The 14619-nt window shown below is 39.5% G+C and overlaps 1 protein-coding gene across 1 annotated transcript in view; it reads left to right on the top strand.

The window, feature by feature from the left end:
• The window catches only part of PSIP1 (PC4 and SFRS1 interacting protein 1), a 36429-nt gene that overhangs the window by 2003 nt on the left and 19807 nt on the right, over window positions 1–14619 (top strand). The window contains exons 2-6 of the mRNA XM_009891511.1: window positions 745–821; window positions 5094–5232; window positions 10643–10759; window positions 13285–13392; window positions 13977–14039. Coding sequence (XP_009889813.1) covers window positions 745–821; window positions 5094–5232; window positions 10643–10759; window positions 13285–13392; window positions 13977–14039 — 504 coding nt within the window. The remainder of the gene's footprint in view (window positions 1–744; window positions 822–5093; window positions 5233–10642; window positions 10760–13284; window positions 13393–13976; window positions 14040–14619) is intronic.

Genomic DNA, 14619 nt, shown 5'->3' with positions numbered 1-14619 from the left:
TAGTAGGGGTAGCGGAGCGCTGGAGCTGTGCCAAAATTCTTTTCCCCAATAACTGCTTTTTTTTTTTTTTTTTTTTTTTTGACAAAAGAAAACGGCGAAGTTATGGCAGGGTTGCTCTTTACTTTTAAAGTCAGCTATTCCTGTGGTGCTTTCTGTAGAATGAGCTACCTGTGTGTGATAAGTGGTCCAGTCCTTTTTGGCATTCCCCCGGCTCTCTGGGAAGAGTCAGGGCAAGTTCTGTGACTGCTGTAGGTCATTTAACAGTTGTGGGAGCATAGGTAAAATACTAATCATGAGATACTTGGGTAAGATGCTGGCTTAAGAATATTTTTTTTTTTTTTTAAATTTCCTTTTTGTAGCACTTGACATTTGGGCTTGGGCAAGTTATCAGCTCAACATAAGGGCAGGAAGTCTTGCTGTTGCTTGCTGACGGGGGGTGCAGTATTTGGATGGACCGAAATTACGCTTTTTACCTGTTGCACATCATGTCTCACCTTTTAAAGAAAACGTTCATGTGGAAAGTTCTTGTAACACAAGAAATGCTGTCATTTCCTATTGTTGCTAATACTGTCCTTGATTCTGCTGTATTTTTTAACATGCAGTTAAAAAGAGATCTTGAGAACTGCTTTACTTCTCTGTACCTTTATTTTTTTTTCTGTTTTAAAGCTTAACACTTTTACTTATTTCCCCCTAGACTGTTCTTAACTCTTACTTGACTTGAATTATAGTCTGTTTTTTCCTTAGGTGGATGAAGTTCCTGATGGAGCAGTAAAGCCTCCTACAAATAAAATGCCTATTTTCTTTTTTGGCACCCATGAAACGTAAGTCCTTTATATTTAAGGGTCATATATTTTCCTTGTAGAATGCTATGACAAGAATTTAACAGCTCATCCGAGTGTAGTGTATTTAAAACTATAGTATTCAGTAGCTCTTCCTAAATTAATGTCTTAGCAGACAAACTCTTCCTAAATTAATTTCTTTTGACAAGACATGCTTCTCTAACATTTCCTTAAGCTATTCAAGGGAATGGTAGACTGTAACCACGCCACGTACGCTTTACTGGTCAGAAGAGAAAAGGTATCCTACCCACAGTGGTATGACTGATAGGTTGGGTTTTTTTTCTTCAGTAATGGACTTTAACTACAGTCCTGTATGTCCTCAAAATTCTCAACAGTGTATTCTCAAAGAAAGTGAAATAAGGCTGACGACAATGAAATAGGCAAAGTTTTTGAGAAACAGATGAATAATTATGTGTTGGGTTTTGGGGTTTTTTTGTGGAGCGGTTTGGGGTTGTGGGTGTTGGGTTTTTGTAAGAGTTGGAGAGCAAAATGAGGAAGTACAGTTAGCTTTATACCTGTGAACCTGCAAAATATTTATGTTTGGGTACTTTCAGCAATGCTAGCATTTCACAGTCATATAACATCATCTTTGTGGGACTGTATTTCTTCCACTGCTGTAAATATTTTCTTCCATTTTACTGTAAATATTTATTGTCTGATTTGTCAGGGTTTTTTTTTGTTTGTACTCTGTTTCTTGCATTGTGTGGAAAGGCCTTGCTTTTTTTTTCTTCATCTTATTAAATATCTATTGAAATAGCTTTAATCTGGTACTTTGCATCTATCTTTCAGTAAGCCATGCCAAGATGATATACATCTCCCTCCACTCTCTCTGACCTTACCTGTGGCTTGATTCTTTTTTTAAGAAGTTATTTCCCCATGAAGATTTCTATGTGCTTGGCCCATACACCCATGCACTTCTTTAGCTGTTCTCATCTTTCAATAGATCTTTCAATGGCTTAGGTTTTTTTTTTAGTCTGGGGTTTGTGTGTGTAGTTTTGTGGGTAAAGAGGAGTTCCTGGAATTCAATTCAAGGTTGTGAGGTTTGAGTCTTGTCCGTTTTTTTTAATGATAATTTTAAACAAGGCCAGCAGGTTGAGGTTTTTTTCTTATTTTTTTTCCATAGCTGATTTTTTTTTTTTTTTTTGGCAGCTAAAAGCTTACTGTTGCTTTGATCCTGCCCTTGGTAACATCTATATTATTCTGGATTTTACTGAAGTTTTGTGCAGTTGTAAATAAGTTCAGGGATACAAATTGAATATAAGTAAGACAGAAATAACTCCTCATCTAAAGCTTTAAAAATACCTTTGAAAATTTTGAGCAGCATTGTGGCCAATTTTAAATTTAGCTTAGGCTCCTAAAACGTGCTTGGATTTGGAAATTTTCTTTTTTTCTTGTGGTTTACGTGGGTAAACTTAAAATGTCTATTCCTCACTCTTTGATATTATTACAAAATAAAGTTTTACTGCGATCTGTTTTTTGTTAAGCTGTAGGTTCAGGGTTATGGCATTTCAGAGATCCATACAATGTAAGAGAAAGTACTTCTGTCTGTTTCATACACATTGCAAAGTATAGGATGTTCCACAATCCAGCTGTCTCCTGCTGTTTGTTCTTTAAGCATGTCACTTACCTTGTGCTCCTTAGAGTGGTAACAGGGGAAACTTAACATGCTTCTTGGTCTTGCTTGTTGTTACATACAGCAGATGCCTGTAAGTAACAATAGGAAGGAGCAGATCAGGTAAAAAAGGAGAATGTTGTTGCATGGCATGTAATTTTGTTTAGGTTTGTAGCTGTAAATACTGACTTAGTGATCCACTAGGTATTAGGTAGGGCTAACAGTTTTCTGTACTCTTTCGTAAGAGTTAAAATAAATTTGGTATACTTGTTCTCCTCTGTTTCTCACAGTTAGTTACACACCTGTACGAAGTTAGACACTATGTACCTTCAGCGCGTTAGTAGTGTGTACATATACTGCCTATCTTGCTGTAAGTAGTGGCAACTCTGAAAGTCCAGATAAAGAGTTTGATCGTGCTAAAAAGTCTTTATAAAGGATGACATCTAGCTATGTGAACGGTTACAGGAGGAAAGGAGGAGCTATGGGGAAAAGAGAAAACAAGACTGGCTTGGGAATAATCCTTACTTGACTTCTAGGAATAATATTAATCGAGTTTTGCAGATTATTATAAACAAGTATAAACTTGTGCTTTGATTGCTATTGTTGATTTTCTCATAAGTTTCGTCAAAGCACAACTAAATGTGTTGCTACCTGTGTGCAGTGAACAGATACATGGATACATGGCTTGAGGAATTTGGTTGAGGTTTGTTTTGTTTATTTCCATAGTGTCTTAATGCAGCAACAGTACCCTTCCCTAAAAGAGAGTAATGAAATAGATACTGTTTTAATAAAAACTTTACCTGGATCTGTTGTGCGAGTAAATCACCTCAGTGTAAATTTTGGTTGGTCACAAACAGAAGGTCACACTGAACTCTAGTTTCTAGTCTAGTTTGCCTGATACATTAGAGCAATCTCTCTTCATTTGATTTTCGTGTTCCTTTTACTTTTTAGTGTGTGGGGATTTCACTACAGCAACAAAGTAGGCTACGTGACCTTTTCACAATAGCTCGTTTCTGGTGTTTTTCAAAGTCTGAGAGGTACAGGTAGAGGCCTACAGACCTTGAAAAAATGTTTCCCGACAGGGGATAAGGAAGAAGGGAGGCAACGTTTCCTATTTTTGTCTCTCCCAGTTTCTGTTTGTCTCCCTCTCCTTTTGGTCTGGTTGAGTAGGCTCTGTAGGTGCATCTTTCCCACACTGGTTGAATCCTCTCTAACTGTCTCTCGCAAAGTGGTGGGTGATTGGCAGTCTCATCTGTCACAGTGGTTTACTTAATAATTTGTACCCATAGCTGAGTGTTTTACTGCTGGAGTAGGAAATGCTTAAGCTTTCTACATTATGGTATGTTCTTTTCATTTGTTTAGTAGGGTGTACATCTCAAATAGCTTGTTTTTTAACGATGATGAAGAAAATAGGAGAGTGGAGCTTAGATGTATCGATTTAGCTCTTCCGTGAACCCATAGTTCAGAAAGCAAGTACCTGCAACTTTTCAATAGTTGGATCTAACACGAACGCAATCAGACAAAGCTGTGCCTAGGCACAGCGTGAAAGTAAGAGTGTACCACCAAAGTGTTGTCTTTTTCTGTTAGCAGCATATGGATTGCTACAGTGAAATCTGAACTTGAAAGGTCATGAAAGTAGAGAAGGAATTAAACTGTCTTTGATGTTCTTCAGCATAAACCAGAATGTTGATTCTCAGTAATATGTTACCTTGTTTTCCCAAGTCTAACTTAGAGAAGCTGGTAGTGTGGGTACTGTGACTTCGACATATGAGAAAAGCTGCTTGGCTAAAAGCTTTACTTACACAGCTGACGGGAGGGGTAGTGCTGTGAAGGAGTGTTGTTTGTCTGACAAAGATAGGCGAGCAGTGTTAAAACCTTTACTACAAGAGTAGCTTAAATAGAAATTGGCCTTCCCAGTAAGGGCTCTAACCACACCGCCCAAGTGGCAGAAAGCAAAGGCAGGGACTGGGACAATGAGGCACAGCCTGCTATAGGAGAAGACCAGATTCAAGAGCAGCTGAGGAACCTGGAGGTGCACAAGTCCATGGGACCTGATGAGATTCATTTGTGGATACTGAGGGAAGTGGTGGATGAAGTTGCCCAGCCACTATCCATTGGATTTGAGAAGTCATGGCAGTCTGTTGAAGTTGCCACTGACTGGAAAAGGGGAAACATAACCCCCATTTTTAAAAAGGGAAAAAAGGAAGACTCGGGGAACCACAAAGCAGTCAGTCTCACCTCTGTGCCCAGCAAGATCATGGAGCAGATCCTCCTGCAGACTCTTTTTTCTGAGGAAGCAATTGCTCTTTCTGTTTGTTTGCAAGCTACTCAGTTTTTAATTGTTCTGGTTCACAGTAGTTGGTTGCCCTATCAGCTGCAACCTTAAGGTGCAGCATCAGCTTTTTCTTGCCCAGACACTCAACAACCTGAGAAGGTGGGGATTCATAGGTGGTGTGGCAGTAATGGAAAACTTGGGCTGTTGGAGGCAAAAGTTGAGAGAACCAGAGATGCTTATGTAGCAGAATTAGTTGTTGAAGTAGTAATGGATTTCATACCTTAATAACATTTGGTGCCTACTTACTTGAAAAGACTAACCATTTAAAACATGAAATTTTGTTCTTTTGTTTTTTTCTCACCTTAAGGGCTTTTTTGGGACCAAAGGACATATTCCCTTACTCTGAAAATAAAGATAAATATGGCAAACCAAATAAAAGAAAGGGTTTTAATGAAGGCTTGTGGGAAATCGACAACAATCCCAAAGTGAAGTTCTCTCATCAGCAGGTAAGTTATGTGGAGTCTGTAAATTTTTGTTGCTGTACTTTTTTTTTGGGGGGGAGGCAATGAGTGTTTCCTTGCTGTAGGCTAATGAATTATTGCTGTTGTTCAACTACAGGTTAGACTTTTTTCCTTTTTTTTATTTTTTTTTTTTATTTTTAATTGGTCTCTAGTGTTAATAGCATAAAAGAGATGAGTGTGTTATTTAACTGGGAATATCTGTTTATTATTCTGTGCTCATGAGGGACCATGTTGACAGTTTTGGAGCATAAGGCTAAAAGTTTAACACTTTTTACAGTACATATCAGGTTTCGTTTATGGCTATATACATATACTTAATTATTTATACTTCTAACAGTATACATTCCTAAGATACTTACCTTTGGATCTGTAAAACTGTGCTTGAAAAGTGGTAGTTTTTTCTGGAATCTCAGTCACTCTACTTCTTTCTGTCATCTAAACCCAAGTGCTTTTCTCCTCGACTATCCTTACAAGATTACAGTACATGCTGTCTTAGCATACAGTATTTTCCTTCTAGAGGCTGGAAGCGATGTAATGCTTGCCTTTCACCCCCAAACTGTCACTTGACTTGCTTGATTCAATTTTTGTCCATAAGTAATTTCTCATTTCTTTCCCTTTTCGTAAATCTTCAAAGCTCAAACTGGAGCTATGCAGTGCTACCCATAAAAAGACTCAAATTTAATCTGAAGACAAAGAAATTTTCTTGCTCATTTTGTCTTTGCCTGCCTCCTCTGAACATTGCGTAGCCTCTTGGTTTTGCTCTGTACACTGAACCCTGATCACATACTGGGTCTTCTAGGCAATGCTGCACTAATAATAAAAAGAATTGATATCTTTTGGTATTATTTGCTGCTCTAACATAACATGCCAGATTGCCATTTCAGCATCAGTTAATCCCTGCTTCATCAGATACCCCAAGTTACTGTGTTTCTAGTTTGAAGGAGAATGTGGATAAAGAGCTGAGGAGTTTCTGCAGTAAGAGTCGAGAGATAAGATGATGCCCTCCAGGTGTACACTTTTTCTGCTCCGGGATATGGAAAGGTGCTAATCCACTCATCACAGTGGGAAGGACTGTATTAATAAGGGACAGATTCTTTCTGCTAATGTAAAATAAAACTCGGTGTACCTTCTCGCTGTTTTCTTTGTCACAGTTCTGGAGAGATGCTCAGTGGATGGCTGAGGCAGTTGTGAACCAAAACCGAGTTGTATGTTACCAGTCATTCAGCAAGGTGAAAATCAGTGTATAAACAATCAACAGTAACAAGCTTGTCTAATATTTTGTTTCACAGCAGGAGTCAGGAAGTTCGGTTAAGCAGTGCTTAAGTGGGTTGCTTTCCTAGCATCTCAGACATTCCTAAATACATTTCCAATTGGAAATACACAAAATGTTGCCAAGAGGTACATACAGGCTGTTTTCTTAGTCTAGCAGTCTTTGTGCTGGGCAGTCCTTTCCACCTGTTGAGTTACATTCAGGTACTTCAGCTTTGATGATAGCTCTTTCACAGGGTCTTTCTGTGAACTGGTCAGGTTCTGTCTAGAGCCTTCGGGTTGTACTTTGCCACTTCTCTCCACTATTTCTGTATTTAAAAAAGGATTAATTCTTTCCACAAGTCATATTTAAAATCTGTTTCTATAAGTGAGCCTTAAAATTACTAGAAGAAGAAACTTTTCTTAGTAGGGGTGCTTTAACTTGAGTACTGTGTCCAGTTGTGGGCTACATGGTATGGGAGAGACATGGACATACTGGAGAGAGGGTCCCATGAATATGATGGATTGGAGCATCTCTGCTAGGAGGAGAGGCTGAGAGAGCTGGGATGACTGTTCAGCCCCATGGGACTCAGGGATGATGATCTCATCAATGTATACAAATACCTGAAGTGATGGTGCAAAGAGGGTGGAGCCAGGCTCTTCTCAGTGGTGCCCAGTGACAGGACCAGAGGCAATGGGCACCGGCTGAAATACAGGACGTCCCCGCTGAACGTTAGGAGACATTCTTTTGCTGTGAGGGTGCCCAAGCAGTGGCACAGGTTGCCCAGGGAGGCTGTGGACTCTCCATCCTTGGAGATATTCAGAAGCCATCTGGACATGGTCCTGATCAGCCAGCTCTGGGTGGCCCTGCCTGAGCAGGAGAGGTGGACCAGACTGAATTACTGAATGAATGGAGTAATGCAGTAGACGTGCAAATGTTCTTCTGAATTTTCACCTTAACTTTAGAAAGCCTTTCTTTTGATAGCCGCCTTTTTCTATTCTGTGCTATGCATTGTTAAAAGTAAGATTATTTGGAGCAAATCAAGCCCTTAGAATTTAGCCAGCTCTTCTTTTTACTTGTGGGCAGTTCTTGTTGCTGGTAAAGGAGTACATGTACAAACGGCTGACTAAATTTGATATTCTGTAAAATAAGTCAGGATGTAAAACAGGCAGAGTAAGTGTTACTTGATGTGAAATAAAACTGCCAGTAGGTCTGCTTCTTTGTGCATCTTTGATGTCACATCAGTCAGTCCTGGATCTTGCATGTTTTTTCACAAAGCACTGTCTTTTGGGTTTAACTCTTAGAATTGAAATAGTATGTTGCTGTTCTACCAAGGATTATGGATAAGATAAAGGAACATCCTGCTCTACCAAGAATAAGAAAGTTGTAGAGTGATAACTTGGTTTTGGTTTTGCTTTTACTTGTTTCAGCTTGTGTGCTAAAATGAGCTCTATTTCTTCTGTACTTTGCAGAATAGCATACATTTCATAGTGGTGAGAGGTGCCTTGTTTCATGTTGTTGCTACCTCTCTTGGCGTTTGATGATTTTCTGTGCGTGAGAATGTTGCCTTAGCATCCTATTCTCAAAGCTGGAGCAACAAGTGCATACAGTTTCTCCCTCCTGGTAATAAGGGAAAGATGCTTATCTGCTTGGTAATGGTCTCTGTGGCTGTCTTAATTAACAGCTGTGGGTTTTTTGAGGGGTAGGGCTTCTGGATGTTTTGGTCAGGGAAGGAAAGGAAGTTCAGGAGTGCTTCGTGTAGATGCTTATAGGCAGTTTTATCAGCAGCTTATGGAGAAGTTTGTATGTGTTCTAAGGGTAACAGAGTGGGTGGAACGGGCTTCCAGGGCCTCACCCTCCCATCTTTGCCAAAGAGAGGTAGAGTACAAGCAACAAAACACTCATGTGAGGGAACTTGCCACAATTTAGCCAAATGACTAAGTTTTTTTGTTAGCGATTCTGGTAACAAGAAACAAAGACAAACAAGCAGTCAGAAAAATGTGCCTCAGCACCCCCCAGCTGGTCTCCAGTCCCCCCACCCCAACCGCTGTCAGTCCCTCGGGTGAGGCGATGGCGGTGCGGGAGACCGAGGCCGGTGTGTCGTGGGTACTTTGCTTTTGCTGTTCCTCGCTTCTTGCTCAGCGGTTCCTTCTTGCTCAGCGTTTCAGGCGTGGGATCCTCCACGCACTGCCGTCCCCTCAGAGCTGTCCCTTCTGTCCCCTCTCTGCCCCGGCCCAGGCAACTCCTCTGGGCTGTAGCCTGGCTTGGGCAACTCCTCGTGTGCCTCCTCTGCCCAGCGTCCCTGCTGCCTAGCCATCTCTTTTGCCTCGGTGTCCCTCGTGCTCCGTGCGGGCATCTCGTCTGTGCGTTGTCATCTCCCCTTCTGTAGCATCTGTGCAGCCCTTCTCGGGCACTTGCTCTTCTGCACGGTGACTCTCTTCCCGGTAGCTGTGTTGGTGGAGGTGCCCTGGGCTGGTTTCCCCAGTGCGGTGTGAGAGAGGAGATCAGTGTGGGCAGCAAGTGATCCCGAAATGGAGACCAATAGTTCATTGCGAAGACTGAGAGGAAAGGTAACATAAGTATACTGATAAGTGAAGACAACTATTTTCCCAACAATATTTTGAAGTAGAGTAGTGTATTACAGAATCAAAGAATGGTCAGGGTTGGAAGGGACCTCTGGAGATCATCTATTCCAACCCCCCTGCCAGAGCAGGGTCACCTACAGCAGGTTGCACAGGATGGCGTCCAGACGGGTTTTGAATGTCTCCAGAGTCGGAGATTCTACCACCTCTCTGGGCAGCCTGTGCCAGTGCTCTGCCACCCTCAAAGTAAAGAAGTTCCTCCTCATGTTAAGATGGAACTTCCTATATTTAAGTTTGTGCCCGTTACCTCTTGTCCTATCACTGGGCACCACTGTAAAAAGACTGTTCCCATCTACCTGGCACCCTCCCTTTAAGTATTGATAAGTATTGATAAGATGAATTACAGCCTGTGTTGTGGTATTCAGTATGCGTTGGTGAATGGACAAATTTTTTTAGCTGAGGTCTTGGAGATGAATAAATGTATTGTAAGGTATTCATTGATTTACATACAACTCTCTGATTTTAACAAAGATTCTTAAGTAAAGCACAGTTAATGGACAGTAGCAGGGAAGACAGTTTAGTTGTCAGAGCCTGAAAATTCAGGGTGAGGAGGTAATTTTGTCTTTGGCCACACAGCAGCTGGGGTCAGAGGGGAGGTGGGTAATTGCATGGCGGTGTTGTTTTATTCTGGATACAAGATAATAGTAAAGTGACAGATTTGTCAGCTGTTCACATAGAGGGATTCACTTGCACTTTATTTTTTTTCTTTTTTTCTGTCCTTTTACTGGGCATATTTTGTCTTGGTAAGTCCTTCTAAGAGCTGTGTTTTCTGCTTAACAGCCAGAGCTGGCTGGAATGTTCTGAAAGCAGTATTTATACTTTGCAGATGTTGCTTGTAACTGCTAGTAAGGGAGGTGGAGGGCAGAAGGGAGCCTGTGGTTTGGGCTTAGATCCAAAACCACTTCCTCAGTGGGGAAAAAATTAGAGAGTCAGGGGAGTCTGCCAGCTTTGTTTGAAGGAGCTAATATTTAGGAGTAAGAATGCTATCCACAATGTAACGTAATAAAAAAAAAAAAAAGAGTAATTTTGGCTTTGCCTTCTCTATTTCCATGTTTTTAACTTTAATTCTTTAGCCTTTATTATAATGTCTTTTTTCCTGCTCCTGTTTTCAGGAACAGGTAGTTGGCTGACTCAGGATTGAGAGCTCATTTAAAAATGCACTTCTTGACAGTAGCATCACAAGTTGTGCTTGACCAAAGACAACTTTTTTTTTTTATTTTAAATTATACATAAGAAAAACCTTACATTGCAGTATTTTTAGTGTGAAAATAAGTTATTATAGCATTAGAGCTTGAAAGTTTGATAATGAAAATGCAATATTAACTGAAAAGCGTGGAAGTTAATGAAAGAAGATATATTTTAGTATTCTCGTAGTTCTAATAAGGGGTTCCTTAGCATGATGCTTTCTTTAGTAATGTACAGGTGGCAGAAACACCTCTCAGTATTCTAACTCTGTAGTTCAGGAAGGGACTTAGATTTCAATTTTGATGTTTTTATATTGAAGTCCCATCCAGCTGTTAACACTCCTATCAAAGAAACTGTTCAAGAAAGTAGTCAGGAGCCTGCTGAGGGCAGTGAAGAAAAAGCAGGAGCCAAAAGAAGAAAGTCTTCTGTCCCAAAAGTAAGTGACTGAATTAACGTTTTGTTCTGCGGGAAACATTTTTAAGTCAGAACTGTATTGCACAGTTTTTACTTAAATACTTTAAACTAACAGTGTTTTACTGTTGTAACTGTCTTGCCTTTGCTTCTTTTCAGATGCACATATACTACTATTTTTTTTGTCCTTCTGTATTCCTTTTAAGGTGTGTTTGAAAATTAGTTTCTTTACTGGTCCACATTTTTAAATCATAATGGAATTAAACCAAATTCATACAGTACTTTGTAGGCTGGAGAAGGTGGAAGTGATCACCAAGATTTCGTTTTAAGTTTCCCTTTATGTTTTTGAAGACTTCTTAGTATCATGGACAGGTATAACTGTCTCTTCCAATTATGACAGTTTTTGTTTAAAAGCCCAACAGAGCATTAGCTTCTGTCTGGGCTGAAAGGGTTCTTCAGTGTATTTGCTTGAACAGATTGTAAGAATCAGTTTGACTTAAGCTATACTCCTAATGGGCTAATTAGGATATAAATGGATGTAAAGGATTTCATATCTGTATCAATTGAACTCTGAGTCAGGAAAGTATCTGTGAGGAAGGAGTATACAGTAGTTTATACAGACAAGAGTGTAGCTTCTTTGCTTTGTAAAGGTGTGCATACCTTAGACTCCTTTCAAAACAAGATTGCGTTTGCTTGAAATATGTTGTATTCAGACTAAGAAAATGCATTTCTCTCTGAAACATCTTTGTTTCAGCTTACTGGTGCTTTGCATAGTTTGTACTGTAGGAGGTGAACCTTCCTCCCTTGCCGTGCATTTAATGATACTCGTGTAGGACACACTGCTTTGAACTTTCTCTGGCCTTGAATGTTTTGTTTTGTTCACGTGGGGTTATTTTTCATACGGCGTGGAAGACATGTTGTGTGTTATCTCGGCTTTTTTTAAGTAGAATAGAATCCTGGAAGGACAAAATTGTGATGCAGGTGGATTGATAGATTTATGGTATCTCATTTATTTCTAACTCACTTCTGGAAATTGCTACTCTACAGGATGAGCAGTGTCCTTAATTTAAGTGCCAAACTATTTTGAATAGACTTGCCTTAATTCTGACTGGTTTTCTTTTGATTATTTGCCAAGACTTAATGTATCGTAGAATACTAGAATGTAGTTTTTCCTGTAAGTGTAGCTAGCTGTCCTTTAGTATTGATTCACAGTTCACTGAAGAATTTGCAGTGTTTCAAATGCAGCGTGGAGGTTCCTTATGTAGGATTAGTGTCTAGTAGCTGTAATAGCTTGTTTTTTCAAGAGGAAAAAAGACCTTTGGGAGAGGGGGAATATTAGTGTACTGGTAGTACCCTGATAGGTGATGTCGAGAGTTGTTTTGATGAGTCGGAGACTGTGGAGTTATTGAGGGGTTATTTCTCCCAACTTCTTACTGCTTATTGTGTTCCGTAATTGAGTACTTCTGCATGTGGAAGGTCAGTGTGATTTGGGTTCTATCAGCTATGCTGTAGGAGCACTTTCCAATACGTAATTTCCTGGCAGTATTAGTAAACCAGTGCTGTTCTTCCTTCTTGCCCATGCACACTGCTGCTAACAGCATTTGTTCCTCAGCATTTGTTCCTGCAAGGGAAAAACTTCTTTTAAACTGGGGTTGTTCATCAGTTTGCTTCACTGTGAATTTATGCAGTGAGCAGCGTGTGCTAGCAGTGATGGTGATGACTTAAGCTTCATGTTTCTTCTGAAAAGTGCTTTCAGGCTGTCCTGAGCTGGCGCTGTGAATGAGAAACAGGAAGACGTAAGAGCCATCGAAACACAAAGGTGGAATGGAAGATCCTGAACGGGTCCTTTTACATAGATTTCTGTAATTAGTCTTAATCAGTTTAAGGCAAAATATGGCGCAAACTTGCTCCTTTTCTTTTGATACTAATGTAGCTATAACGTTCTTCTAACCAGTCGTTGTACTCTGCTTTCCTGTGGTTCTAGTGTACCAGTGATTCCTCTGTCTTAAATTTGTAGTCTGTAAAAAGACTTGGTGAATTACATGCATTCAAGTAATCAGTAATGCAGTCATACAATATTCTTGTCTCGCACATGACAAAACAACTTCTTTGCGGTCTGTTTACTACATTAAGTCTTTGTTTAGTAGAATGATAGCCTGCTAAATGTTTTCTGTGACTTGGATATCCAACTGTATATAATAGATAAAGTGATCCAAATGAATCTTGAATGTTGGCATGAACACTTGTAAGTACTCATGTAATGGTGATATGGAGAAAAAGTGTAGTAATGTTATTATGAACACAAAGTGGAATTTAAGTTCCACCATAGTAGATTGCTGTGTCATGACCTGTTCTGACAGCTGCCTGCAGTTATGTACAGGAGGAAGCGGTCCTGCCTTAGGATTTTTATGTGTACCTAAGAAAGGAGTGTATCTACAGACTTAAACTATTTAAAGTGAAAAGCAGCCTGATATTTATTAGCGTGTTCTCTTTTCACTCTGAAATACTTCTTCATGCATTTTTTTTACTCCATGTTGACTCCCTTTGCAGTTATCCCCTAAAGGGGATAATAACTTACCTACAGAAGCTGAAACAGAAGAAAAAGAGATGGATACTTTAAAGGAAGATGATCTGCCTTCTGAAAAAAACAGTAAAGAAGTATGTGAAAGCTTTTTCTATGTACCAGAGAACATTCTAATATTACATTGATTGACATAAATCTATTACTGAGTGCTGAGAAGCTACAGTTATTATTACTGTGACAGTCTCAGGAGCTGGTTAATTACATAAAACTTCCTGTGTGTTCACTCATGTTTATACCTCTCATTGAAGCTAACAGGAATTGAAGCTTTCATCGAGAGCAAACTTTTAGTCTGGCTTGTCTGTAAGTTCAATTAGAACAGGTGGAACAGTGTGTTTTCAATCACTTATCCTGTATTGCAAATTTACTTTTTTAAAGGACCAGATAAAGAGTTCAGACAGATTAAAAATGACTACAGACCTTTATTTAAAACAGAGTATTATTTAGTATTTATTTTATTTCTTATCTTTCAGAAAAAAGTACTGATTACCAGATAGTTGGGGTTTTAATAACTTAAAAGCAAGAGGTGTCTTCATATATATATTACGGGATTTTTGCATAAAGTATGTGCCAGAGGCTTCAGTTGTGGAAAAAGCTTAGAATCATTTAAAATACATTTTTGTTTTGCTAAGACTCTTAGCACCATTTCTGATCTTCACAGGATGTGGTGAAAACAAATGATGCTTCTATTCCTAAAGTTGCTAGAAGAGGAAGAAAAAGAAAGGTAACAATATGTTTAATTACTTCACCTTACTGGAATTTTTGGATGTGATGATACTGGATGTTACTTTCTTTACTGACAGATTATGCACAAGTTGCAGTGCTTGACACCCTCCTGCTGCCTTTCAAATGGCTGAAAGATCAGTAGAAATGAAAGTTTTCCCAGAGAGTGTTTTCCAAGTCTTAATTATGTTTGAATGTAGTGTAGAGTGTTTTCCTGAACAGTCCTGTTGCAAGTAAGAAAAACTAAGGTATAAACTGTTGCTAGACTGCTACTAAAATAGTCTGTTTTGAAGCTTGGAAAACTTTTTAACAACTTCATCACACTGAACTAACACTTGAAATACTCCCTCTTCTCATGAGGTGGTGATTTTTGCGTTCTCTTCAACCTGGGAAAAATTGGAGGTACTTCAGAAAAGGCAGTTTCAGCTGTTTTCTGCAGAATGCTTCAGCTTTCATGTTCCTGTGGTCACACAGCAAGCCAGATCAGGGCACTGACCCAACTGAAAACTAGATTAAAGTGGGGCAGAGTTTAATTTTAATTTGAAACCATTTAACTTGTAACGTTAGTACCGACAGCAGGA

Source organism: Charadrius vociferus, unplaced genomic scaffold (assembly GCF_000708025.1).
Source record: "Charadrius vociferus isolate BGI_N301 unplaced genomic scaffold, ASM70802v2 scaffold198, whole genome shotgun sequence".
NCBI lineage: Eukaryota > Metazoa > Chordata > Aves > Charadriiformes > Charadriidae > Charadrius > Charadrius vociferus.
This window is presented reverse-complemented; position numbering and strand designations above follow the sequence as displayed.